The sequence below is a fragment of the Chiroxiphia lanceolata genome, chromosome Z (assembly GCF_009829145.1).
Source record: "Chiroxiphia lanceolata isolate bChiLan1 chromosome Z, bChiLan1.pri, whole genome shotgun sequence".
In the NCBI taxonomy this organism is placed as follows: domain Eukaryota; kingdom Metazoa; phylum Chordata; class Aves; order Passeriformes; family Pipridae; genus Chiroxiphia; species Chiroxiphia lanceolata.
In genome coordinates, this window is record NC_045671.1 from 24023744 (window position 1) to 24048267 (window position 24524).

A 24524-nucleotide genomic window follows, 5' to 3' on the forward strand; every position below is an offset into this window, starting at 1 on the left:
ATAATTGTTATGCCCAAGTTACATGCATTTTCTCTGCCTGGTGTGAACTGTGAAATAATAAACATGAATCCCTTTGCCATCTGCCTCGGGGAAGGGAGCACAAAGTGTAGTGTTGTCAGAGCAAGTGTCCCCTTCTGCACAGACTCTTCTCTAGCTGCTCAGCTGCTTCTTCTAGGGAGTGGATGCCTCCTGCTAGCAGGCTTTGGTGATGGCCCTCCTGTGGGTTTTGTCTTCCCTGCCTAGTATTTGAAAGTGGCTTTGAAAGCCTCCCTAACTAAACCTTATCTGTGTAGGAGTTGCACACTGAGAGTTTGTCTTTCCCCCTTTCAGTATATTTCTGCAATAAGCCCCTTGATGCTGGTGGAATTTCGCAGGTCAAGGTTACTGGCTTGTGAAGTCAGAGTTACAGTGGTGTTCACAAGTCTACACCTCCTGCTTGGGATTTCTTTTATTGGAAGAGCTAATACTAATTAACAATATTACACATTTGTATTAGTAAAAATGTTGCTGTTGAACATGAAAATGTAAGGGAGTCCTGCCCAAGACATCCAGGAGAATTTCAAGCAAGAAAAGCCCACGATGCCAGTCTGTAATCAGAATTTCCAAGGTTCAAATAAAGATGCAAATCAGTCACCTGACAAGGAGCAGGATAGGTAGCTGTAGCAGTGTCATATATACCTCCTGGACACATATCACTACTTTGCATGAGCGGACAGATGTGCAGAATTGATCTACCAGTTCACATGAGGCAGAAGGGACCCTCTGTAAGCAACAGATCTGGTTTGTTTGTACACAGACTGCATAGTGCCTGTGGGCTTGGCCAGTACCAGCTAGGCTTTGAAATATTGTCAGTGTTGGGAAAAAAATGGGAAGCTCTGGCTTTTCCAGGCCTGGCCAGCTACATGCTATGTGTGTGATGCTGTCTGACATGCTCTTTACATCCTACATTTGCCATGCTTCTTCCATAATGGTTCTTTGTGTACAGTGCACTATACACTGAAATTTCCTTGAGGGGCAACATTTCCAGCAAAGAGCCAGCAAGGAAACCTAACAGGCTTGAACAGAGTAGCAGATTACAAGTATAAGCCTTCATGAAGAGCTGCTTTATACTGATGAAGAGGCACAGTAGAGCCCTGCAAGCAGATTCATTTCCTGTCCCCAGCAGCTGTGTATCAGCAGAGAGGAGGGTAGTAACTACGCTTTTTCCAGACTGCCTTTCCCTGGAGCAGCTGTGTTGGGTGAGTGCAGGCAGCTGTAATACGTCATCTTCTGGCTTCGGTGGAGAAAGATGTATATGTCCCCAGCATTTCATAGGCTTGTTCATATATGCTTGGACGCAAAAAAGGGTTGGTTTTCGGTAGCTTTATAATCTCCTTTATATTCTTCTCTACCCACTTGCTGGATTGTTGAAAAGGTTCTAGAGAGTGTAAAGCATTTGTGGAGTAGCTGAGGAAGCTGGGGTTGTTTAGCCTGAAGAAAAGGAGGGAGGCTCAAGGGGAGACCTTATCACTCTCTACAGCTACCTGAAAGGAGGTTATAGCAAGATGGGGGTTGGCCTCTTCTCCCAGGCAGCTAGCAACAGGACAAGACAAAATGGCTTCAGGCTGCACCAGGGGAGGTTCAAGTTGGACGTCAGGAAGAACTTCTTTACAGAAAGGGTTGTCAGGCATTGGAACGGGTGCCCAGGGAAGTGCTGGAGTCACCGTCCCTGGAGGTGTTCCAGAAATGACTGGACATGGCTGTTAGTGGTGTGGTTTAGTTAACATGGTTGTGTTTGGTCAAAGGTTAGACTTCTTAAATAATCTTAGAGGTCTTTTTCAGTCTTAATGATTGTATGATTCTATGATCAACGCCATTCAGAGTACCCAGAGGGGAAAACTAGCCTGGAATCTGAGTCTTCCTTTGTTGCCAGTATAAATTGTGCTCAAGCCACAGAGCATGTGCTTAGGTCTGTCTTTTGTTTCCAGGTTGCACTGAGAAGACAGCAAGCTCAGGAAGAGGAACTGGGAATCAGCCACCCAGTGCCCCTGCCTAGTGTCCCCGAGACATTTCTTAAGAAGAACGGTGGTGGCAGCTCTTGCCTCTCGTTGGAAAGCAGCAGCCCTATGCACTCAATGAGTACAGCCATGACAGCAGCTAGTACACCATCAGGTAAAGTGCTGGGAGGGTGATGCTCATGGCCCGGGTCAGTGGCTAATGCTGCTTATACCTACTCTTGCACCTCTTGCCCTCTCTGTGACAATGGGGTTATGGAGTCCCCTCTCCAAGAGCAGTGTTGCTCTCTTGGTACAGTTAGAAGAAGGGAAGAATCCAGGATGAGTCTTTCATAGTTTAATTGATTATTTTTACTTGAAAATCAAAATGTCTTTGATAGAGATGGGTGTTGTAATTAAATTCAGTAAGGTGTATGCCTGTGAGTAGAGATTTATGGGCAGCTTTTCTCCTTTGTCCCAAAATACATACTCCTGCCACAGTCCTGGCAGCTGTGTTTTGGCCGGCTGTGTGTCTTCTTCAAAATTTGAGAGTTTCCAGAACTGTATAGAAGCCAAGTATGTAGAGAACATTATTGACTTCAGCAGCAGAGATCTGTCAACCTTATGTGACTTGAAGGGGTGGTACATTGGTTCTGCGTGGCGTGGTGTGATGAACCACAATAGACTGATAGGGTCCTTACACTTTACTACATCTTACTGCGTTGCATTTAACCCTTGTAAAACAAAGACCCCAAAAAATAACAGTCAACAATACTTGTCTGTATATTCAGTAAAAGCATGGCCAAGCACAGAAAGCACTGAAGTGAAGACTCTAGGCAAAATGGTTTTTTCCTATGTAAATTGCTTTTTCCCTTTTCTAACTGCGCCTGACAGATACAGCAATTGAATATGTATTAAACAAAAAAGCTGGTGTAAATGACTGCTTGTGTATAGACAGGAAAAAAAAAGAAAACAAGTAAAGAAAAAAAGGAAAAGGAAATTTCATTTTTAGTAGTCTGTGCTGATGTCAATAATATAGGTGAAAAGATGATTGTAAAGTGGGCAATGCCTTGCATTAACTAATAAAAGGACAGTGCATATGTGTCTGTCAAATGATGTTATTTGTTTTGCAGGCCATTTAAAGTCTTGTCAGATGGATTTGTTGCGCCCAGTGCAGACAGGCAGTTTCAGACCAATGTACAGGAATTTCTTTGAGAAGCTTTTAGAAGAACTGCTTAATAAAACAGTAAATAGCTTTTTATTAGCTTTTTTGTTTTCATTATGTTAGTGTCACCTTTGAATTGATGCAGTTACTCCTTTCATATTTGCATGCTTTGTCTATGGACATGGAAAAAGCAGGCTAAAGATTAAAGCAGTATATTCAGTAATGTGTAGAGATTGTGTATAACTCAGGAGAACCAGAAAATCTTTGTCCATACAGAAAGGCGAAAAAATGAAATTCTCTTACTGTTGACAGAATTGGCATTAGCTTTGATCTTAATGTTTTTAAAATGTCAGTGACAGTATTTAATTTATTAATCCCACTATAATAATTACTTATTAATTGAATTAAATTATGGTCTTTTAATGAAAAACATTGACCAAACAAGCTTAAGACAATTCACATGGCTGAATAAAGATTTTAAAACATAAAGATGCCTAATTTTAAAGTAATTTTAATTGTTTGAATATTTCTGATCAGAGCAGTCATCTTTCTTACAGCAGATTTCTCTTTGTGAGCAATTTAAATACATTGTTTCTCAATCATTTTACTAAATAACTAGCATCTACTAAAGAACTGTTTGTGGATGACAACATTTAAAATACATACCTTCATCTCGAGAAAGAAGATGTGATTCCAGGCAAGAATCAAGGCAGAGTCAGCCTTGTTCATCAGAAGTGGAAGAATCTGTGAATGATTCATAATTTGGTTTTAGTCACCTAAGTAGCAACAGACATTTGTGCTTAGCTCAAAGGTGACTATACTGCACAAATAAAGTTATGTCCCAAATAATTTTAGTAGGTTCATCTGTTGAAAGCAGCATAAGTACTTATGAGTTTTGATTTGATATCAGTGACTGTGGGCTGGCTTTCAAACTCTAGAACATGCTCTGCATTTATCCAGTCTTGTAGAGTACCTTTATCAGGTGTCCAAGTACAGGCTTTGGTGAGGAATACTGCTTAAATATCCTTAATGCTTTTCTTTTTAGCATACACCATCTTTTTTTAGATGAAAAATTGCCATGTGACATGAAGTTCTTGCTTCAGATGTTTGGTTGTTTCAGGACCAGGTAGTTGATGGATTCTTGCATAGCTGTTTTATGATTCTACTGGTACGCTAAACTACTGGTACCCCAAACTATGATTTTATTGGTACCCTAAACTACAAGCAAAACAAGAGACCCCATCAGAGCGAGTGTCATTGTTTCAGTTTGGTAGGCTGAGGTGTTGATTTTGCAAGAATTTACAGTAATTATTAAAGCAAGCAGGGAAAGTGAAACCCTTCATGGCAGGGGAAGTCAGCAGCTCCCTGCAAGCCCCAGGGGAACTGGTGGCTCCTGGGAATGCAGGGTGCCCTGTATGACTCGCATTAGACTGGACAAGAGGTGATTTTTGACAGTGGTAATTCTGTTCCTCCTCTAAGGTTTTGGCTTCACAAGAGTGGTTTTTTCTTTTGGACTTCCATCACGCAGAGCGTTGTTTGCCAGCAGAGGAATAATGTGTGAAGCAGTCACACAAATCAGACATAGTGCCAGAGAGAGAGTTTTTCCTCGCTGTATCCATTTTATCGGCAGATCAGAAATAATATGACACCTGGAGACCAGAGACAGTTTTTCAGATCCTGTTGTGACATGTTGTTTTTGAAAAGGGGTAAAATGAATTATCATGGTCAAAGCAGAGGTGTTTGAGCATTAACCATGTCAAGTGCGCTTACTGCTAGATAGAGGGTATTCTCCCACTCAGAAGCAAACTGGGAATTTGAAGGGTAGTGGGAAGGGAGCAGACCATGGTCGCAGGGCATTAGCAGAGCGTTTTGCAAACAGAATTTGTTGTTTCTGTGCACATTTTCCCTTAAGAAATTGTAGGTTGCTGACAGAGAGGGCCATTTAATTGTACAGAGCAGTAAAAAGTCATTATCCCAGGGCATTTGGAGTAATTGTCCTTCCTTCTATGGGATGTCATGTTGTTATGTTAACAGATCTGCAAAATTTAGGAAAGACTATGGCACATTTAAAACGTGCCTTTCAGACATGCTCAGTTTATAAAACTTTGTTCTACACCATTCTGCGTCAGTTTGGAGCCCTGCCATTTTAATATTTAGAAGTCACTAGGGGGCAGGGAGAGGAGGCAAGTGTGATCATTAAACACCCTAGAGTGAAAGCAGCTCACACTTTGGGAAGGAGATTGCATTTCACCTTTCCTTCATTATATTTGGTCCTCATCACAGACTAAGGGTCATGTTTGGCAGTTGGCCAGAAGGGTGACTGCAACATATATCAACAGATGACTGGAAGGTGCTTGAAAGCACCCCTTCTTTCTGCTGCTCTCCACTATGGTTGGCCCAATTTAGAAGCATCCAATATAGACAGGATTACTGTATGATGCAAAATGCCAGCTCTTGCTCCTGTGCTGTGTCGTGGTCCATTTCCTGTTGTCTTTGTTGTTCAGGTACCTTCTTGGTACCACTGGTTGACAAATATAATTGTCAACAATTGTGGGTAGTAAGCTTGTATTTGTTATTTCTCTTTGCTACATTTATTATGTGTGACAGAAACAATATAGTACTTTTTTTATACTTCTCTAAGTAGGTACTGCCTTCACTTTGAAACTCTTTGACAAACAGATGTGTTTTTATCGCTCGTAGTGGGGTCAGCAGTAGTACAATGTCTAATGAATAATGGTACTGAGATCCCTTTGAACTTGCAGTGCCCTAGCTGCTTGTGAAAACCCTATCTTACCTTCTTTATTCTTCCTTTACTTTTTGGATCATTTTATAGTGTTTTCAAAAATTTGTGCCATGACCTTGCAGTTATGTGCTAATGTGCTCCATTAGCAAATTTGCAGATGACACCCACCAAGTTGGGGAGAATGCTGATCTGCTGGAAGGCAGGAAGGCTCTGCAGAGAGACCTGGACAAGCTGGAGAGATGATCTGATTCCAACAGGATGAGGTTCAGCAAGGCCAAGTGCTGGGTCCTGCCCTTTGGCCACAACAACCCCCTGCAGCGCTACAGGCTGGGGACAGAGTGGCTGGAGAGCAGCCAGGCGGAAAGGGACCTGGGAGTTTGGATTGACAGGAAGCTGAACATGAACCAGCAGTGTGCCCAGGTGGCCAAGAAGGCCAATGGCATCCTGGCCTGGATCAGGAACAGTGTGGCCAGCAGGACCAGAGAAGTGATTGTTGGCCTGGACTCAGCGCTGGTGAGGCCACACCTTGAGTACTGTGTCCGGTTCTGGGCCCCTCAGTTCAGGAAGGATATTGAGGTGCTGGAGCAGGTCCAGAGAAGAGCAAGGAGGCTGGTGAAGGGACTGGAGCACAAGTCCTGTGAGGAGAGGCTGAGGGAGCTGGGGCTGTTTAGCCTGCAGAAGAGGAGGCTCAGAGGAGACCTCATCACTCTCTACAACTCCCTGAAAGGAGGTTGTAGCCAGGTGGGCATTGGTCTCTTCTCCCAGGCAACAATCAGTAAGACAAGAGGGCATGGTCTTAAGCTGTGCCAGGGGAGGTTTAGTTTAGGTATGAGGAAGAAATTCTTTACAGAGAGGGTAATCAGGCATTGGAATGGGCTGCCCAGGGAGGTGGTGGATTCTCTGTCCCTGGAGGTTTTTAACATGAGACTGGATGTGGCACTTAGTGCCATGGTCTAGTAACCACGGCTGTAGTGGATCAAAGGTTGGACTTGATGATCTCGGAGATCTTTTCCGATTTCTAAAGGTATTTACAGTATAGTGTCATGTGCTGTCACAATTTCGCCTTCATCAAAAAGCCTCATTTTAGTCAACCGGTGGGTATCATGAGGAAGCTGCCATGGACATTTCACCTTAAGAGTGCTTAAGGGCTGCAGCAGATTGTCCCGAGAGGTTGTGGAGCCTCCATCCTCAGGGAGACTCAAAACTTGTCTGGATAATGTCTGTGCAACATGATCTAGTTGGGAAGCCATCCCTGCTTTGAGCAGAATTTGGACCAGCTGGTCTCTAGAGGTTCTTTCCAAACTAGACTGTTCTGTGAATCTCTGAAATGCCTACTTGTTTGCATTGACGTTAAGTCAGTGTATTGAAATTTGAAGTTCAGCCGTGTATTGAAATTTGAAGTTCAGCCAACCTCAATAGTGATCAGCATCTGCAAGCCTTGTGGAAGAAATCCTGACTCTTTTGACCCAGTAACACTCAGTGGTAGAATTTTTAACAAAGAATTAGCATTGTGGGGTTTGACAGATGGTGGAAGGAATTGATAGTTCAGGTAACAGCAGCCTCAGCAAGGGTGAACAGAAGGAGAAGGTGGAATTAGCTTTGGTTGCCCATGCAAGGGCTGACGTGATGGCTGCAGGCCCTCAGAGAGCTTGATGAGTCTACAGTTGTTACTGGTCCATCCTCCTGCTCTTCCCTTATGTCTTGGTCTCCTCATTACTTTCAAAGAATGATTTTCTCCTGCTGGACCTACAGCTGCTTCTTTACTAGTTTTAGTTGCTGGCTACCTCCTGGCCCTGCCACCTCCCCAAGCTCTCCAAGCATCCCTTCCATTGCTTCTCCCCCCCATAACAAATCTCTGTTCAAAAGTAAAGACTGTAGTTGAATGTGACATGTCTTTACTGGATTGTAACAGCTAACAAAGAAGTTTTGCATCCTTCAAGTTTTTCATCCTTCACTTGTGAATAACTAATACTTTTCCATCCATCATCATCATCTGGTTTTCTCCAGTTTGTTGCAGTTGAGAGAAACTCTTGTAAGAGTTTATGAACTGTTCTACCTTCTTGGATTGTCATGTTTTCCACAGCACAAGTTAGACTTTGTCTTGGAAAGCAGTTGCTGAAGGTGGTCTCCAGCATTTAAGGTGGTTTTCTTAGCTGCTAAATCTCTTTCAAGCTGTACTAAGTAAATATTGTGGAAGTGTTTTGCTTTGAAGAATCCTTCCTTGATTTAGGATAAAACTTCTTCCCCTTAGCGTGCTTTTTTAATACCTGACTGATACAACTATGTGATGAATGAACCACTCCATAGTGTGGTGGCCATGGCTTTGTAATTTTCAGTTCCTATCAGAATAATATGTTCTGCTCAGAGTTGTTTAAAAACGCATTGCTTGTGAAGCAAGGAGGGGTGAACATTTCAGCCCCTCTGCTGCTCGGAGTTCACTGTACTTGGGAAAACAGCAAAGGAGTTTTGAGCATCTCATTATAAGAGGACATAGATAAATCTGAAAGGATAGAGGGAAAGGTGACAAAAATGATGTATGGCTTGTAGCAAAGGAGTCTAAGGGTGGATATAACAGTCTATAAATATTTGAGAGGTAATAATATGGAGGAGGGGGAGGGATTATTTACAGTGCTTGAGACAGCATAACAAGGAGCAACGGCTTGAAACTAAAAAAGGCAAAATTAAATTAGACACTAGACACTTTTTCTCCTAACTAGAAGTGCAATTAGCAACGGAGTGACCTGCATGAGGACAAGGGGGTAAGTGAAGCATAATCAGGAGAGGTGTTTAAGAGTGTGTTAGATTACAATCTCAAGTGATTAATATGGGGGTAAACTCTGATCAATGTGCAGGTTAAACTAGATGACAGAAATCTCCTGCAGCTTTGTCATCTCCTATATGATTCATTGCCTCTGACTGTTGTTTGACTGCATTAAATAAATCATAATGTTACAGGGTTCTGCATCCCTGATTAGATGTTTCCAGTTAATTCTCCAGTTACAGAGCCTGCAGCTTGCAAAGCTTGCACTTTTCCTGCTGCTCCTTTCAAGCAGTGTTCGTTACTGCAGCTTTGCATGCACATGTGTGTAGGTGCCCGAGTTTTAACTGAGCTAATGTCTGAAGTGCCAGACATGTTTATTTAGTGAGGCACAGACTCTGCCAAAAGTATTGATGAAACAAGTAGAACTAGTGGCAATTTTCAGAGTTGAGTCTCTTAATGAAGAATTTTTATTTTTCCTTTGAGGCTTACAATCCTGTCTGAAACTTCAGTGGAAGTGCAGAAACAAATGCAAGTGTAAACAGACTTGGAAAACCCTCAGAGAAGATTGCTTTTCTTTTTCTGTGCAAGTGGTTCTTGGAGACTTGGCCAGGGCTGTTTTCACTGGAGGTAGGGGCTGGGGAGAGCTTTCTGGATCATGTCAGGGAAGCAAGGGGTGCCAGAGACCAATCATGACCTACCCAGATTCGCTTAATATGGGAGAGAAAGGCTGATCAGCCCTGAGATGGAGAATGGAGATGAAGACCACAGGGAGCTCAGCAGGTGTTTCTGTCCTTCTTTTACATTTCAAAGAGATTTTTTCCCCTAAAGAATTTGGAATATAATTTTTTTAGGTTGGTTGGTTGTTTTTTTGTTGTGTTTTTTGTTGTTTGTTTGGGTTTTTTTGTTTTGAAAAAAATACTTCACTATAGGGCTTTATGTGTTTCCAGCATCTTGCTATCCAGTTTTCTCATGCCACATGAGGTTTCCTGGTTAGAGCAAGATCCCTGCTGAGCAGTAAATGCTGTGTGCTGCACAGACTTTACTGTGTTCACTGTCCTAGCACCAGGTTCTCTTCCCACCTAACGGTGGTCAGCACATCCTATTGTTCTTTGTGCCTTGGAAGCTCTTCCTCCCTCACACAGGCATTTGCATATGAGCATTCAGGTTTAGAGAGTTATCTGTGCCAGCTTGTGCTTCTTCCATTTGTCATTATGAACACTGAGATAAGGAATGGAGCAGGAGCAGAAGATGTACTAGGAATTTCTAAGAATTTACTATCCATGGACACATTACTACACTATCTGCAGCTAACCTCTTGTTCCTTTCTGTGTCCTTGAAACAGTTATTATGACTTATCTGAATGTGTGGGGCTCTTTGTTTTAAGAAAAGATATAAGTGAGGAGTGAAGGAGTACTGCACGCTTCCCTCACTAAGCACTGATTTGATTTCTTGCTTCTCCTTTTTTTCACATGCTTTCTTACACCTTGATGACTGCTCTCATTTGCTTAATTTGTCAGCTAACTTCTTAATTCAGCCTGTTTGCCCATTTTCAGTGGATTTGTCACTGTGGGACTAAAATACAGTTTCTTTTGTAAGACTGTTTTTTCATATGCTTCTTTTAATTCCTCTTTCTTTTTTTTTTACTTTGCTAAACTTTGTTCTGAGTTTGACTACGTGCTACTCTTAAGCAGGGTTGTGAATAGTGCCTTTACTTAGGTAACAAACATCATTCATGCACATCTGTCCTGTGTTTTCTTGAAGAGCTTGTGGAGAATCCGTTAAATACTGACCTTTACTTCCTTTGCAGTGAGATTGCATATCTGATTATTTTATATTTTCTTAATTTCTGTCTCCAGTCTTTATTTATGCTATTTTATTGCTCATAGAATAAGCCATCATTTTCTGATCTGAATGTCTATAATAATGGGCACAACTGAACCTCAGCAGGTGGAAGCCAGTGTAGTTCCAATCACTGTGGATTTCTCTCAGTTGTGTGTGAACAAAATTCATTAGTGATCAATTTGCATTTGCACTGAAATAGGTTTTGTTGAATGCAAATGTTGTTGCATCCATGCAACACTGGCAATCATGTACAAAAGCTGTGCACATCGTGTGATTTTTGCTCACTTGCTGAGGCCCAGTGGGTGTCTGCCATGGTTGTTTACCACGCCTGATATTAGTTTTTGCATCACATATTAGGTAGAGTGAAAAAGCCCTCCTGTTATTTCTAGTTGGTCTTTTTTTAGAAATCTTCTGTGTTTCTTGCATCATATAGCTTATAACCAAGCATGGACTCCAGCTAATTCCAACCATCGTCCTACTCCCTTTATTATTTTTAGTGTGAGCCATAATGATTTTATCCTAGTCATATTTCCTCCAAGGTCTCCTATCTCAGACACTTGTAAAGCCTTCCCTCCCTTCTAATGTTCCCTTTGATCTCTTGTTAATGACTTAAATCCTTTTACATTTAATCCACACTGAGTTTCTTTCTCCTCCTCATAATTCGCTTCTTTGGGCCTGCAGGTGTCTGGGCTGTTTCTGTCACTGTCTAGAAATCTGATTTTCTTTCCTAATTTCTTTTCACTTGTATTTATTTTAAAATTCTTTAATCTCTGTTTTCTTAACCTTGTGTTGATTTTTGCTTTCATTCCTGTTACTTACTTTAGTAGCATGCTGGATGTCTGAACGTGTGGAGTAAATTTCTTTCTCCAAATCGGGTGTCTCGAGGTGAATAATAACATGTATACATATATATGCAAACATAGTAGTCATGCTCCCAGCTTTTATACTGAAGATTGAAAATGGCCCTTGTTTCACATGCTCCTGATTTTCTAAACCACTTATTTTATTGGTCCTGATCCTGTTAGTTGTCATACATGCTAATAACTTTAGATATGTAAATAATCCTGCTGTCTCAGTTCAGTGTGGACAAGCATATGCTGGAGTATTAAAATAGTGCCTAACATCTTCTCAGAATCAAAGCCATATTCAAAGCTTTTGAACGTATTTTCTTTACCAAAGCCATTCTTTTTTTTTTTTGCCAGTTAAGATTTGAATATGATCACTGTAGCTGTGTTGTAACAACCAAAAGTGCAAGTAAGGAAAGAACAACATTGCCCTCCAGCTCACATAAAAAAATAGAGTACTCTGCTGTATTATGTGACAGAAGATGTTAAAAGTTGAATTTGCTGCTGTAGGGGCTGGAGCCTAAATTAAGTGTGGAAATAAAAAATTATGTTTTGTAGGTTTTATTTCTTCTGCCATATTAGGAGGATTGTTAAATTGCCTGCTAAATATTTGCAGCAGATCATCTTTTTTAAGTGTACACTGAATGTGAACAAAATGTGCCTTCTGCACTTCTTCTGGAATCAGTGGTGGTATTTCAGCTCCTCTTAGCTGGATATGGACTGGGGTTCTGTGTAGAACTGAGAAACTTACTATGCCAAGCTGCAGTCTTCTGGTTGAAATTGCTCCCTACTTGCTTTGTTTTCTCTCAAATCACATTTTCTTTTAAAAATACTGGTTTGTGTGAATATTAAAATTAACTAAAAATCTTAAAATTGTGAGGGGTTTGAATTGTATTAGGAACCCACAGACACGGTTAACAGTAATTTCAGCCATTATTTGGTAATAACTCTACATGTGGAAGATAGGAAGAAATGCTCAATGATTTTTTTTCTGATCCTTGCTTTGAAAAAAAGGCAGATAGTGCTGCTGTATATGGAGATGGTGACATTCTGCTTTCATTTCAAACAGTAACTGATATCAGCAGGATTGGATAACTTGCATGCAGTACTAAAAAGAAGAAAAAAACAACCTTGGCTGAAGATTTGTGGCTTCTCCCTCACTGGTGATATCCAAGAACTGTCTGGATGCAATCCTGTGCCATGTGCTCTAGGATGACCCTGCTTGAGCAGGGAGGGTGGACCAGATGACCCCCACTGTGGTCCTTTCCAACCTTACCCATTCTGTGATTTCCAGTAAGCTTTTAACACTGGGGAAGTTCCTAAGTCTGGAAGAAAGCTAATGTCATGCCAGTGTTAAGAAAAATGAGTGCTGTGGGATGGGTGGCTACAAATCCATCAGCCTGACATCAGTTTTCGTGAAAACAATGGAACAATCCACAGCAAACTGAAATATGCAAGAAGGGGAGAAATGCAGCTGTTAGAGGATGTTCACACATGATTAAACAGAAGTTTATGGGTAAAGATTCTGTCAAGTTAGTAATCTTTTATTGTTACAGAATTGTTTGGCGAAGTGACATATTGATGCAAGCAAATTCTAGAAGGCTTTTGATTTTTGTATCCCCTGACATCTTGACTAGAAAACTGAACTGACAGAAAATCAGTATCCTATGTGTTACATGGTTTTAAGGAGAATGATCCTGTCAGTTTGAAAATGTAGGTCTGAGTGGGGAATCTTAACACAATGGTGTTTCTGGAGGCATCTCACAGGGACCTGCTCTTTGCTGTAAGCTGTGTGGTCATCCCACTGGTATCTTGGATGCAAATCTGGCATCACCTCAGGTTGTCTTGGTAGGTGATGGAAAGGGTACGTATAGTGGCAAGCACTGCAGAAGACAGAAGTGCACTGCAGGAAGACTTGGTTAGATGATCAGTCACATGCAAGCAGAAGCCTTTTAACCTGTACCGGAAGTGAAAAATGGAGAAATCCATCCCCAAGAAACATTGTCACTGCAGAGCTAGTGGCTCTTGGGGGTACTGTGCTGAATGTTAGTGGTTCCTGGTGGAAAAGGATGACCAAGGACTAGCACAGCTCTTCTTGGCAGAAGAAGATTGGTGGTGATTGGGAAGCTAGTGAGATGCTTGTGGAACTAGTGCTAGTGAGACTCCTTCCCTGAGGACATTGTACATACTGGAAAGTGGGATAAAAAGGAACACTGGAAGGGAAATCATCAGTGGTTATTAAGCAGACCACAGGAGACTCAGGAGCATAACTGAGCCAAAACCGGTGGAAGGCTAGGAGAGGGGGCAGGGGAACTGTCACATCTCTTCCACTGTTCATACTGTTCCCTAGGTTTCTCTTTATAGCTAGTAGTGGTGGGGATGTAGCGATGGTCTGGACCTGCACACCTGGACTTGAACTTGGAAGAGTTCGTGCAGGAGACATAGGAATGATTAAAAGACCAGAAAACATATCCTGGAGTGAAAGAAGCAATTTATTTTGCACTTTAGTGATCCCCTTACCTAAGATTTAATCTTCAGTATGATTGTTTGGAATTGCTTATGCCTTTGCCAGACTATATCAGCTCAAGCTGAAGTTTTCTGTGTCATTTCTTGGTGTTGTGAACAGCAGTGGCATGGGGATGCAGAACCCCATGAGTGTGTCTTGGGTGAGTTTACCACAGGACACAAGCAAGACAATAGGAAATAGTTTATTCTGGAGTCTCCCAAATTTTCTTGAAATGTTGCATAACACTTATTTCTAGAGTGCCTCTTCCTGGCAAATGTCGCTCTTGGTTAAGATCTGTTATCCCACTCTAGAACTGGTTTAGCCCTTCAGAAGTGGAACTGGAAAAACTTTGCTCAAAGATCACTCGAGTTATTCCTAAAGAGTGAAAAAAATAATACTTATTCCTTCAAGGTGAAAATGAGTATTGTGCTGGCAGTCAGGTATTCCTTGAGAAGCGCAGATGTTGATGTCTTGGTGGATAAAGCTGTCTCCTGACCCCGGGACACATGCCCTGCACCTGCAGACATTGCTGCCATTATGCTCCTCACCAGTAATGCTGGATGAAATCACAGTCCATCTGCCTCATCTAGCAAGGGGTTTTTTGGGACACCCAGGCAGCCCTAGTTGTCAGGGAGCTGTTAGGTCTGCAATGACTGGTTATTTTGTCTTGGGTGTGGTGGGAGGAGGTGAAAAGCATGGTAGGAGTTGGCAGGTGATAACACATAACCATGATAAAGCGGTGGGGTAGATGGGAAGGAATTGGTAGATTCCAAGGAAGAGGCCAGGAGACTGCAAGAGGCTCAGAATTGATAGATCACATGCTTTTTGTTTGGTTGGTTTGTTGGTTACTTTGTTTACTTTGGTTTGGGTGGAGTTTTTTGTTACTTTATTTGATTTTGGTTTGTTTTTCTAATGTCTCCTTCTGCTTTGAGAAGAAAGGTGTACATCTGCTGAGAATCTGTGTTCACTGTTTAAGGGTTGGAGAGGTACTGTGGTGGCAATAAACTTGTTTTGGCTACGCTTTTTATACTCTTGACCTGGAGACACAGCTGCTTTTTAGCCCGGGTCTGATATAGCTGATACCTGATATTTTACCACAGCTGGGTATCCAGTGCTGTTTGGGAAGGCATTCCAAACAAGAAGGAAAAAGAACCACTGAATTTGGCCTTTGAGCTCAAGGTGGGGCCCATAACATTGGCAGTTGGGGGGGGGAGGAAAAGACATAGTTTTCTCGAAAGCTTTTTGGTCAAAACAGTTGAGAGTGTTGCAGATGTGGCTTTCCGTAGGTGAATGAGAGTAGGACAACCCTGTACATCTCAGAAACTAGGTTTCAGGACATGTACAAGCTCGAACTCCCCTCCTACTCTGTGGGCCCTGCTTTCCACCTGCGTTTACTGTCTTATTGTGGTCGCTGAGTGGTCTCCACCTCCCTGCTGCCTGAGAGGCAGCACAGAGTGATGGGCCAGAGCGCTGCAAACTGTGGAGAAATACAGGGAAGGGTTTTATCTTCACAGCAGTGACTCAGGTAGCCATCTCTTAGGATCTGAATTCAGGGTTGCTTTCAGGAATCCAGGGTCTCTGTGTTTTCAGTCTTTTAGGCAGAAGTGCTTTTAGTGCTTTTAAGAAGAAGGCTTTCATTGGCAGACCTGAAAGGCATGATTCTGTATACCTTGTGTTACAGCATACTGTAAAGGTATGCATACTTTAGTTCAGAGTAAATACCTGATCCTTGACATTTCCTTTTATTTGTCATGATGGCAGAAAAGTATCAGATTTTCTGATTCTTGGGAAGTTTATTAACCACAGAGTTCAAAAGCACCAAATTATTTTTTTACTGTAATTTGTGGAGTTGTGATTTCTTAAGTATCTCTTTGCAGACAGTGATGTGAGCTGAGAGTTTTATGCATATTTTCACCTAAAAGAGAGATTTTAAGATACAACACCCTCTGGAGTATATTGATAAATGGAGGACTAAGGGGAAGACAAAAGTCAGGATACAGGGCATTAGCTATCCTGTTTTCTTGACAGCCCTCGTTCTCTGAAGCCTTTGATTTCAGTGCCCGTAGGAAGAAGAGGGAATAGAAATATGAAGTGGACTTGTAGTGCAATGAAGCTGTTAGCTAAAACAGTACTGGAATGCAGGTCAGTGTCTGGTCCTTTGCTGGGAGCTTTTAGAGCAGTAGAGAGACAAAAACCTGGTGCTTCACACATTCACATCTGTATCCTTAAAGGACAAACCCTGTGAATGGCATCTTGGACCAAATTTGTTTCTTAGGAACCTATACTGCATTGACAGAAGCTGTAAATGGGGGATGGGGTGGTTTGTGCTCTGCTTGCTGAAAGAGGAGTAAGTGGGCTTCTATGTGAAAGACTGGGGATGGGCAGAGTTACAAAGGTGTGAAAAGAAGCCAAAATAGTTCAGTCAGACTCTGTGGAGGGAGAGGAGAAAGAGAAAAGGTGGCATAGGAGAAGAGAGCCTCTGGGATCTTCTCCGGAGCTTGATGCTCAGGCTTAGCTGCTTATTGCTGTCATGTTCCTCAACTCTTATTTAGAGTCCTCAGCCTCTTCCCATTCTCTTTTACTGAAGAGATTTCCTTTCCTCTTCTGATTTTAGCTAAAGCAGGGAGATGGAATAGGGAAGGTGTTCATGTGTACTGTTCAGTATGGGATCACTCTGCAAGGTACAAATTATAAATTACACACTAGATGCTTAGACAATTTACTGCCAGCTTTTGTATATGCTGTGACAAGTGCTCAAAAGGTCAAAAAAGCTTACTTAACAAATTTGATAAGATAATGCAGTGAGCCGTAACAGCATAAAATCCTGGGGGCCATGGATGAGAATAGAAGAAATAATTATGCATGGTAATGGGTAATTACAGATAATGGCCTTTTTTGGGGGTGGCAGAAAATACACAACCCCACAGCCTTGCCTGAAATGAACATTGTCTAGCACATTAACTTTATAGCAAGCTAAAAGTTCAGTGCTGGAACCAAAGATAATCCTCAACTTCTGATGGGAAGAGAACAGAAGTATTCCTCTCAAAGGCAGAGCAAGTGTGTGGGTTTTGTTCCTTGGGAGGCAGAGTGTCTCAGCAGAAAGTAAGTAATGGTGCCAGCTTTTTTTGACATCTGAAATAGCTCTGTCATGATTGTCTGGTGGGAGAAACATATTGTACCAGAGTTTCTGATTATGATGTTAGGGAGTGATTTCATGCTGGCCTTGTTCAAGGCTACTGTCCAACCTCAAAGCCAGCTATGAATTGAACTAAACTAATGCGTTGCAAGACTTAATACTACTAAACCAGATAACAGGAGTGCATCAGCGCTTTATGAGCAAGGAGAAATTGTCAGGTATGGATCCAGGATTTTTTTGAGGTATGAAGACAAGTGTTTCCTGACTGAATAATTAGTTTTTGGTGTTTTAGTGGCATAGCTTGCAGGAAAATATCAGAGCTGTACTGATGAAAACAGCCACTCTGAACTGAAAACTACAGGAAATGTAAACTTACCAGTAGCTGAACTCTCCTCACTGGGCAATGGATGTGCCTACTTGCTCCATCAGTAAATGTGTTACTTGAGTAGTCACAGTTCTGCATTTTCAACAGCAGGTCTATGTACACGAGGAATCTCTATAGGCATAGAGGAAATAAAAACTGTTATCCATAGGTTTAATACATGGGGGGGTAGTGAAATTATCTTCATTGCCACAAAGCATATACAAATCCCTTTTCTGAAATGCACAAGCAGATGAAGATTAATCAGGTGTAACGGCCACATGACTGAATTGAACCATGCCAGTGCCTGCTCCCAGGCATTGAGATGTGACTGTACTATCCTGATTCATAAAACAGTTCCTGGTGTGCTTCTGTCCTGAGCTGACTAATAATCTTCCCTAGATTCCTGTGTGGTACAGTAACCATTCCCAGTTGGCACTTTGGTGCTACCACCTTGTTTTATCATGCTGAGAAAGTTTAGTCATAGGGACCCTGTGTCATTTGACCTCAGTATTGGAGACTTATCCAGACATACTCGAATTACTGGGTTTGGTGTATAATAAGATGTAAAACTGTCTCTTAACAGTACCAGTAGGAATAGGAAGTGCTCTGTGCTCAGTCTTCAGACTTCAATGTTGGTATTTCTCACTAAGCATCTTTTAAAACACAATTGCATCTGTGAGAAAGAGGTGATGATAGAAATTCTTGTGAATTCCCTGGAATTTCTCCTTTCTCCTCCCAGATGATCTATATACTGGCTTCTGCATTGACTTTGCCATGCATATCTGCAATTCGTGTAAATCGCCATAGCTTTATTGAAGTAAATGGTCTGAGACTGGTTTACATTAGCTGAGGACTGGACCACTGTTTTTCACCATGCTCTGCTAAGTGAAGGCAGAAGCCCATCAGAGGTTACTGAATGTAAAAGACCTGTATGTGTAACTGACCCCTAGTACTCACCTTCTTTAAAAGAAAATACCAGCCACCCTGAAATGAATTACTGGTTAACTACTATTAATATGCCATAGAGCTGGAGAGTCATCTACAACACTGCAAGATCAATAGCAGTATTTATTGTTCATTATATTGATCTTCTATGAAAGAGTGGGCCATATTTCACACTGTGTACATAGTGCAAAAAAAGTAGCATCGGTTCTCTTACAGGAATTAGTAAAGACATAGAGAAGAGCTTAGAGATTCAAGGACACAACTGCCTGAAGGGGTACTGTTGTCTCACTGCAGGAGTGTTGCTTACAGATGGAGAGCCTCTGATGACCCTACACTGTAGATTTGATGTTCCAAAAACTGAGCAATAGTTTTAACGACTTTTTTTTTATTCTAATTTCTGTACCTTCTTGTACAGGCTCAGTTCCATATTTTTGCCTATTTGCAACTTGCACAATACTCAAATTTGTGTGTAGTAGCAGAGGAAAGACACAGGATCCTTCCCAGTTTTTCCATGTAGAGGGTGAAGGCAGCCAAGGCATGAGCCCAGTACCTGTAGCAGCCCTCATGTTTTAAAGGGCAGGTGGAGGGGCAGAATGAGAGCCTGACAGTGCAGCCGGGGTTGTATTCCTGAGACCTTAATTCCTCCCAAAAGTTGCTCCCTTTGGAGCAATGAACCTCAGGGCTGCCCCTCATGTGTAGGTGGTGTAGTGCAGCAAGCTGTATGGCAGGGAGGAGGACCCTCTACTTAGCAGCAGAACAATTCAGCTGTGTTGAATTACATTTGGAAGAAAAAAAACCCAACCAGCTAAAAGCTGCTTTCTTAACCTTGGTATTCTCATCTGGCTGGCAGAAAACACAGCCACAGGAGGACACTTTGCTCATTGAGCTGCTGGAATTGAAGCTGTAGGAAGGTTCAGCCCGTAGGTGGGAGTCTAGCATAACAGGTACAGGCCAAGGACCAACCAGAGAAACTCCAGCTAGTTAAAGTTTAGTTACAGCCATTGGTTCCTATAGATCTGTCCACAACAGTGGTTGTGCCTGAAGATGCTGCAGCCCAGAAGCAGTGTGCTGGAGAAGAACTGGCATGGACAGGGAAAAAAATCCCCATGGCATACCATAAACCTGAAATCTTCTCTAGGTACATTTCTTAGTGCTTTGTTTTTTCCCTAGGACAGTTTAGCAGGATTCTCTGGCCTTTAGTTCTGGTCCCTTTGGCACTAAGCACTGCTTTGAAGGTACCACATGTAGGTACTGGCTGGTCTGAACTGCTTTTCTTCTGAACTTTCATTACTCAAAAAAAGTCAAGGGCTTTTCCCATTAATAGCAAAATTCTTTCCCCTTAATGTCTATACAGTTGTATATGTTCTATATGTATTGTATATGTATGATCTATACATTAGTAGTGGGAGATGACTAGGAGGAGGAGGAGAATCTGCCAGGCTGGGTGAGGTAAGAGCATAGAGCTGGAATGCAGGCCTGCCCTTGAGCTGTTGCATTCCAGAGTTAAGACCTGCAAGACCTTGGCTCTCCAGAGGCATCCTTCTCTTTGTCTGGATGCTTAAAGTCTGTAAAGAGTTTAGGGTAACCCTTGAGGTGGTTTGACCTTGGCTGACCTGACTTCTGCTCAGGTGAGGATGGCACAAAGTCATGTCTTTCATGAAGTGTCACCTTTCTCCCAGGTGAAGCACCTAATCTGCTCCAGATGCTACTGGAGAAGAAAAAGCAGATACTGGTCCCAAAGCATGACATCAAAGAAAATCTAACCTCCTAAATTTGGGAGGAAAGTGTAAGCTGAAATACTTCGCGGTTTTCTCCTGCCCTTTGTCAGATGTTACCAGTCCTTCCATCTTCAGAAACATGATGTGTCTTGGGATTTAGGGAAATGGCTGTCTTTCCCAAGCTGTCACAGGAGCCCCAGTTCGTTATGAAGTTAGATGTCTCTGTCCCTTCATTTGAACTTTCCCATGGCTCCTATTTTTATTACTAAACTCCTGGGGCACATCCCTATGGCGTGGCCCTGCAACTCAGAGATGTTACAAGGACCACGGATTCCATTCTGTGTTTATAAGAGAAAAATGCCCCATACTGCTGATGCTTGTGGATTTATGTGTATGACTGCATGGGTGGCTGAATGAGCTAGCTCTATAGACTGACTCTGTAGAAAGCAGCTGATTGTAGTGTAAAGATTACTGGAGAGTGGAGGAACAGCAGAAGGAAAGTAGAAGATCCTTCTGGTGGGTTTGTAACAGCCCTGAGCACTGACCCACTGGTGGCTGTTGTGCAGCTACATAAGGGAAAAATGGGTCAACCCTTCTGCACCTCTACTGCCAAATGATGGTAGCCCTAAACCACAGATAGAAGGGAGAGAGAGAAAAGGAGGCGCAAAAAGCATTTTATTTTGAATCCTTAATGCAGCAGAAAACTGCCACTGCTGCTCTTCAGCAAGGAACTATCAGCAACTAGAACATCAAAGGGGCATCAGGAATGCTTGTATGATTTGGTGGATAGTTACGGACAGATCTCCAGTCTAGCCTAGCCCATCTTGTCCCAGGTTAGGAAGTGTAGTGCCTGAGACCCTTCCAAAAGTTGCAGCAAAACTGACTACTTCCTCCCCTTCTTCCTTTTAACTGCTGACACCTAGGGTGGCTCACCTTTCCTATGTATCACAGAATCAGAATCACAGAAACATTTAGGTTGGAAAAGACCTCTAAGATCATCAAGTCCAACCCTTGACCAATCACCACATTGTCAACTCAACCATAGCACTGAGTGCCACACCAAGGGTGGTGACTCCACTGCCTCCGTGGACAGCCTATTCCAATGCTTAACAACCCTTTCCGTAAAGAAGTTCTTCTTGATGTCGAACGTGAACCTCCCCTGGAACACCTTGAGGCCATTTCCTTTTGTCCTGTCACTAGTTGCCTGGGAGAAGAGGCTGACCCCCACCTTGCTACAACTTCCTTTCAGGTAGTTGCAGAGAGTGATAAGGTCATCCATGAGCCCCCTTTTGTCCAGGCTAAACAACTCCAGCTCCCTCAGCTGCCCCTCACAGGACTTACTTTCTAGAGCCTTCACCAGCTCCATTGTCCTTTTCTGGACATGCTTCAGCACCTCAGTGCTTTTCTTGGAGCGAGTGGCCCAGAACTCGATACAGTACTCAAGGTACAGCCTCCCCAGTGCTGAGTATGGGGGCACAGTCACTTCCCTGGTCCTGCTGGCCACACTATTCCTGATACAGGCATTGGCCTCCTTGGTCATCTGGGCACAGTGCTGGATCGTGTTCAGCCACTGTTTAACCAGCACCCCCAGGTCCTTTTCCACCAGGCAGCTTTCCAGCCACTCTGCCCCCTACCTGTAGCACTGCCTGGGGTTGTTGTGATCCAAGTGCAGGACCTGCTATTTGGCCTTGTTGAACCTCACACCACTGGCCTTGGCCCATTGATCCAGCCTGTCCAGATCCCTCTGCAGAGCGCAGATCAACACTCCCACCTGACTTAGTGTTGTCCGTGAACTTACTGAGAGTAACCTTGATCCAATCATCCAGATCATGTGGGTGTAAAGAGGCCACATCTTCCTGGTCCTAGTATTGTTAATGGAAAGTATTAGCACTTCTAATGATGCACTGCAAATGGAAAGGCACTGCAGAGGTTTTAGACAAAATTGCATATTTGTGCAGCATAGCATAGCCCTGTCAGGAGTTCTGCAGACAGCTACCTTGCGTGTCTCTGTTACATGTGAAATCTGTATCCCAGCAGGGAATGTGTTGGAGGATTTTGCTTTTGGCTTCCGCTCTACAGTGTGAAACACAGAACAAATGCAATATGGCTTTATTCGAGAGCTAAGTTTGAGGAAGGGAGTCAGGCTTGTGCTGTGATTTATCAGAACTGTTGACTTTTCAGTGCCAGTGGTCTAAGTTCTGGTTTTATCAAAGACATGGACAAAAGGACTTGAAGAGCCCTGCCCAGAAGCAGAATGGTAGCAATAAAAAACTCATAAAAATATGAAAGTGTAAAAGGCGTGAAGGGTCTTTTGTGACATTGCAGACAGCTCTTGTTCTGTGTACAAATTTGAGAAGTACTTTAAATAAACAAGGCCAGCTGGCCTGGTTCTGAGAAGCAGAAAAATCAGATGCAGGAGGCATAAAACACTCTCTTTGCTAATAAATATGTATAGTTCATTCATGTCAATAAAATGTCAGCAAGAACTGAATGGGGGCACTGTATAATTTAGTGACCTGGAAGGAGATGATCCATAATCGCACAAAGCTTTCATTATAGCTGAAGAAGCAAAACAGAGTTGCATTGTAAATGGCAATAACTGGTAAAACTGATCATTGGATCTAGTATGCAGCTAATAAACCGTGCAGTAAAAGTTGTTACCATGACTGAGAGGCTGGTAAGTGCCACCATATTCATTTTACAGGTAAGTGACCAAAATGCAGATACACCAAGAGAAAGATGTAAAACAAAGTAGGCCTTCCTGAATTGTCTCCTAGGGCTGTTATTTCATTTCAACGTGCCTGTTGTCCATGCTGCTTGTCTCCATACTGATAGCCCTTGAGAGCTCATCGCTATGCTTTAAGCCACATCCTTTCCTCATCCACAATACAGTTAGACAACAGCAGAGGACCTTATAGAGGACTGGTGCAGGGCAGGGCTGCAGGGATATAAACAAGAATCGGAGCTGCAGGCATGGTGGGATTTATGTGTTTAATTTTTTCCCTTGTTTAATATGTAAATGTATATTCACCACATGGTTACTCTTTCTAAGGTTGTGGCAGTTTTTTGCTGTCGGGCTCAGCCACGTAGCTGATGTAACATGTCCGAAAGAGCTTGGCTGCAAAACAGTACCAACAGGCACCTTCCTTTTTTATGCTTGCTAATATTGCAAGGCACTGGTTGACAGTGGAGTGAGGAAATCATGGCTTAGAACATCCCCTGAGAAGCACTCCCATCTTAGGGAATGACAGGAGAGGCAAACCATGCCTGTGGAGAGAGCAGCCAGCTGGACCCTCGTCTGGAGGCACAGTAGAGTGTGCAGCAAGTCACAAGCAGTACCCTTCTCCTCCTTCTCTTTTGCTAATGGTATGCAATTTTGTTTGTAGGTAAATAGGAGCTAAATTTGAGTATGGAGGCCGGGCAAGGATTGAGGGCCTCACTGCTCCGAGGTAGCATATGGGTTTCTGAAATAACTTGGTTGATCATGCAGTGTTTTCTCTACTGCAGCTTCTCTTGGCTTTGTGGCTGTTGGCCCTTCCTTGAGGCATGTTCAGAAAGTGTCCTCTCAGCTTCAGGGCACTAACTGGAGAGGGGTAATTCTGTTGCTAAGGGCTTTCTATTTCCAGGGAGTTAAAAGGGACTTGGCATTCTGTTACATGTTAAAAATAATAGGAGGCTGTAAAGTTAGGTGATGTAAATCATTATCCCATCAACTGGTGCTGATTGAGGATGCAGAGCTTTGTCTTAACTTGCAGTTGGTTTTGTCTGCTGTTTTGCACTCTGTGGTGTGTGTCTTGGGATTTGAGTGGTTGTCAGTCCACTTGAGTTTCCACCAAACATCCAGTCATGTTTTGCTTTCAGCTCCCTCCTCTTTCTGTTTACTGCTCTCTGTCCAGCCTTTAGGAGAAGCAGTAGCTCATCAGAAGGTGAAAGGTAATCGTCTTCATGGAGCCTCTCGTTTTCATAATGCTTGTTTTTTTTTCTTTTCCAGAGGGGCGGATGCTCATTCAGGACATCCCTTCCATCCCCAGCAGAGGGCACTTGGAGAGCACGTCTGAGTTGGTTGTGGACTCCACCTACTACAGCAGTTTTTACCAGCCATCCCTGTATCCTTGCTATAACAACCTGTACAACTACTCCCAGTACCAAATGGCAGTGGCCAATGAGCCTTCCTCAAGTGAGACGGGGGGTACGATTGTAGGGCCAGCCATGAAAAACAGCCTTCGAAGCCTCCCAGCAACATACATGCCAAGCCAGTCAGGAAAACAGTGGCAGGTATGATGTTATAGAGATGTTACATGGAAGAGTGAGGGGGACAGTAAGCTGTTTCTTGGGCATGACTCTGACCTCTGCTTTGCTGGTTTCATGTCAGTGCAGAACCAGAACTAGATTCTAGGGTGGGATTAGGACTAATTTTAGGAAAATTAGCCTAAATGGGTAGTTACGACACAGCACAACAGAAGCAATGACATAGGTGGGCAGTGACAATGGTAGATTGCCACAAGCACAAAGGGCACTCATTTTAA

The 24524-nt window shown here is 42.8% G+C and overlaps 1 protein-coding gene across 3 annotated transcripts in view; it reads left to right on the top strand.

Annotated features, from left to right (window-relative positions):
• DMRT1 (doublesex and mab-3 related transcription factor 1) overlaps window positions 1-24524 on the top strand; it is a 67871-nt gene that overhangs the window by 1552 nt on the left and 41795 nt on the right. For 2 of the 3 annotated variants that reach the window (XM_032676347.1, XM_032676349.1), the window contains exons 2-3: window positions 1968-2151; window positions 23990-24273. In XM_032676347.1, coding sequence (XP_032532238.1) covers window positions 1968-2151; window positions 23990-24273 — 468 coding nt within the window. Of the gene's footprint in view, window positions 1-1003; window positions 1239-1967; window positions 2152-23989; window positions 24274-24524 lie in introns of those variants that run through there. The other variant, XM_032676348.1, reaches the window with a different exon arrangement.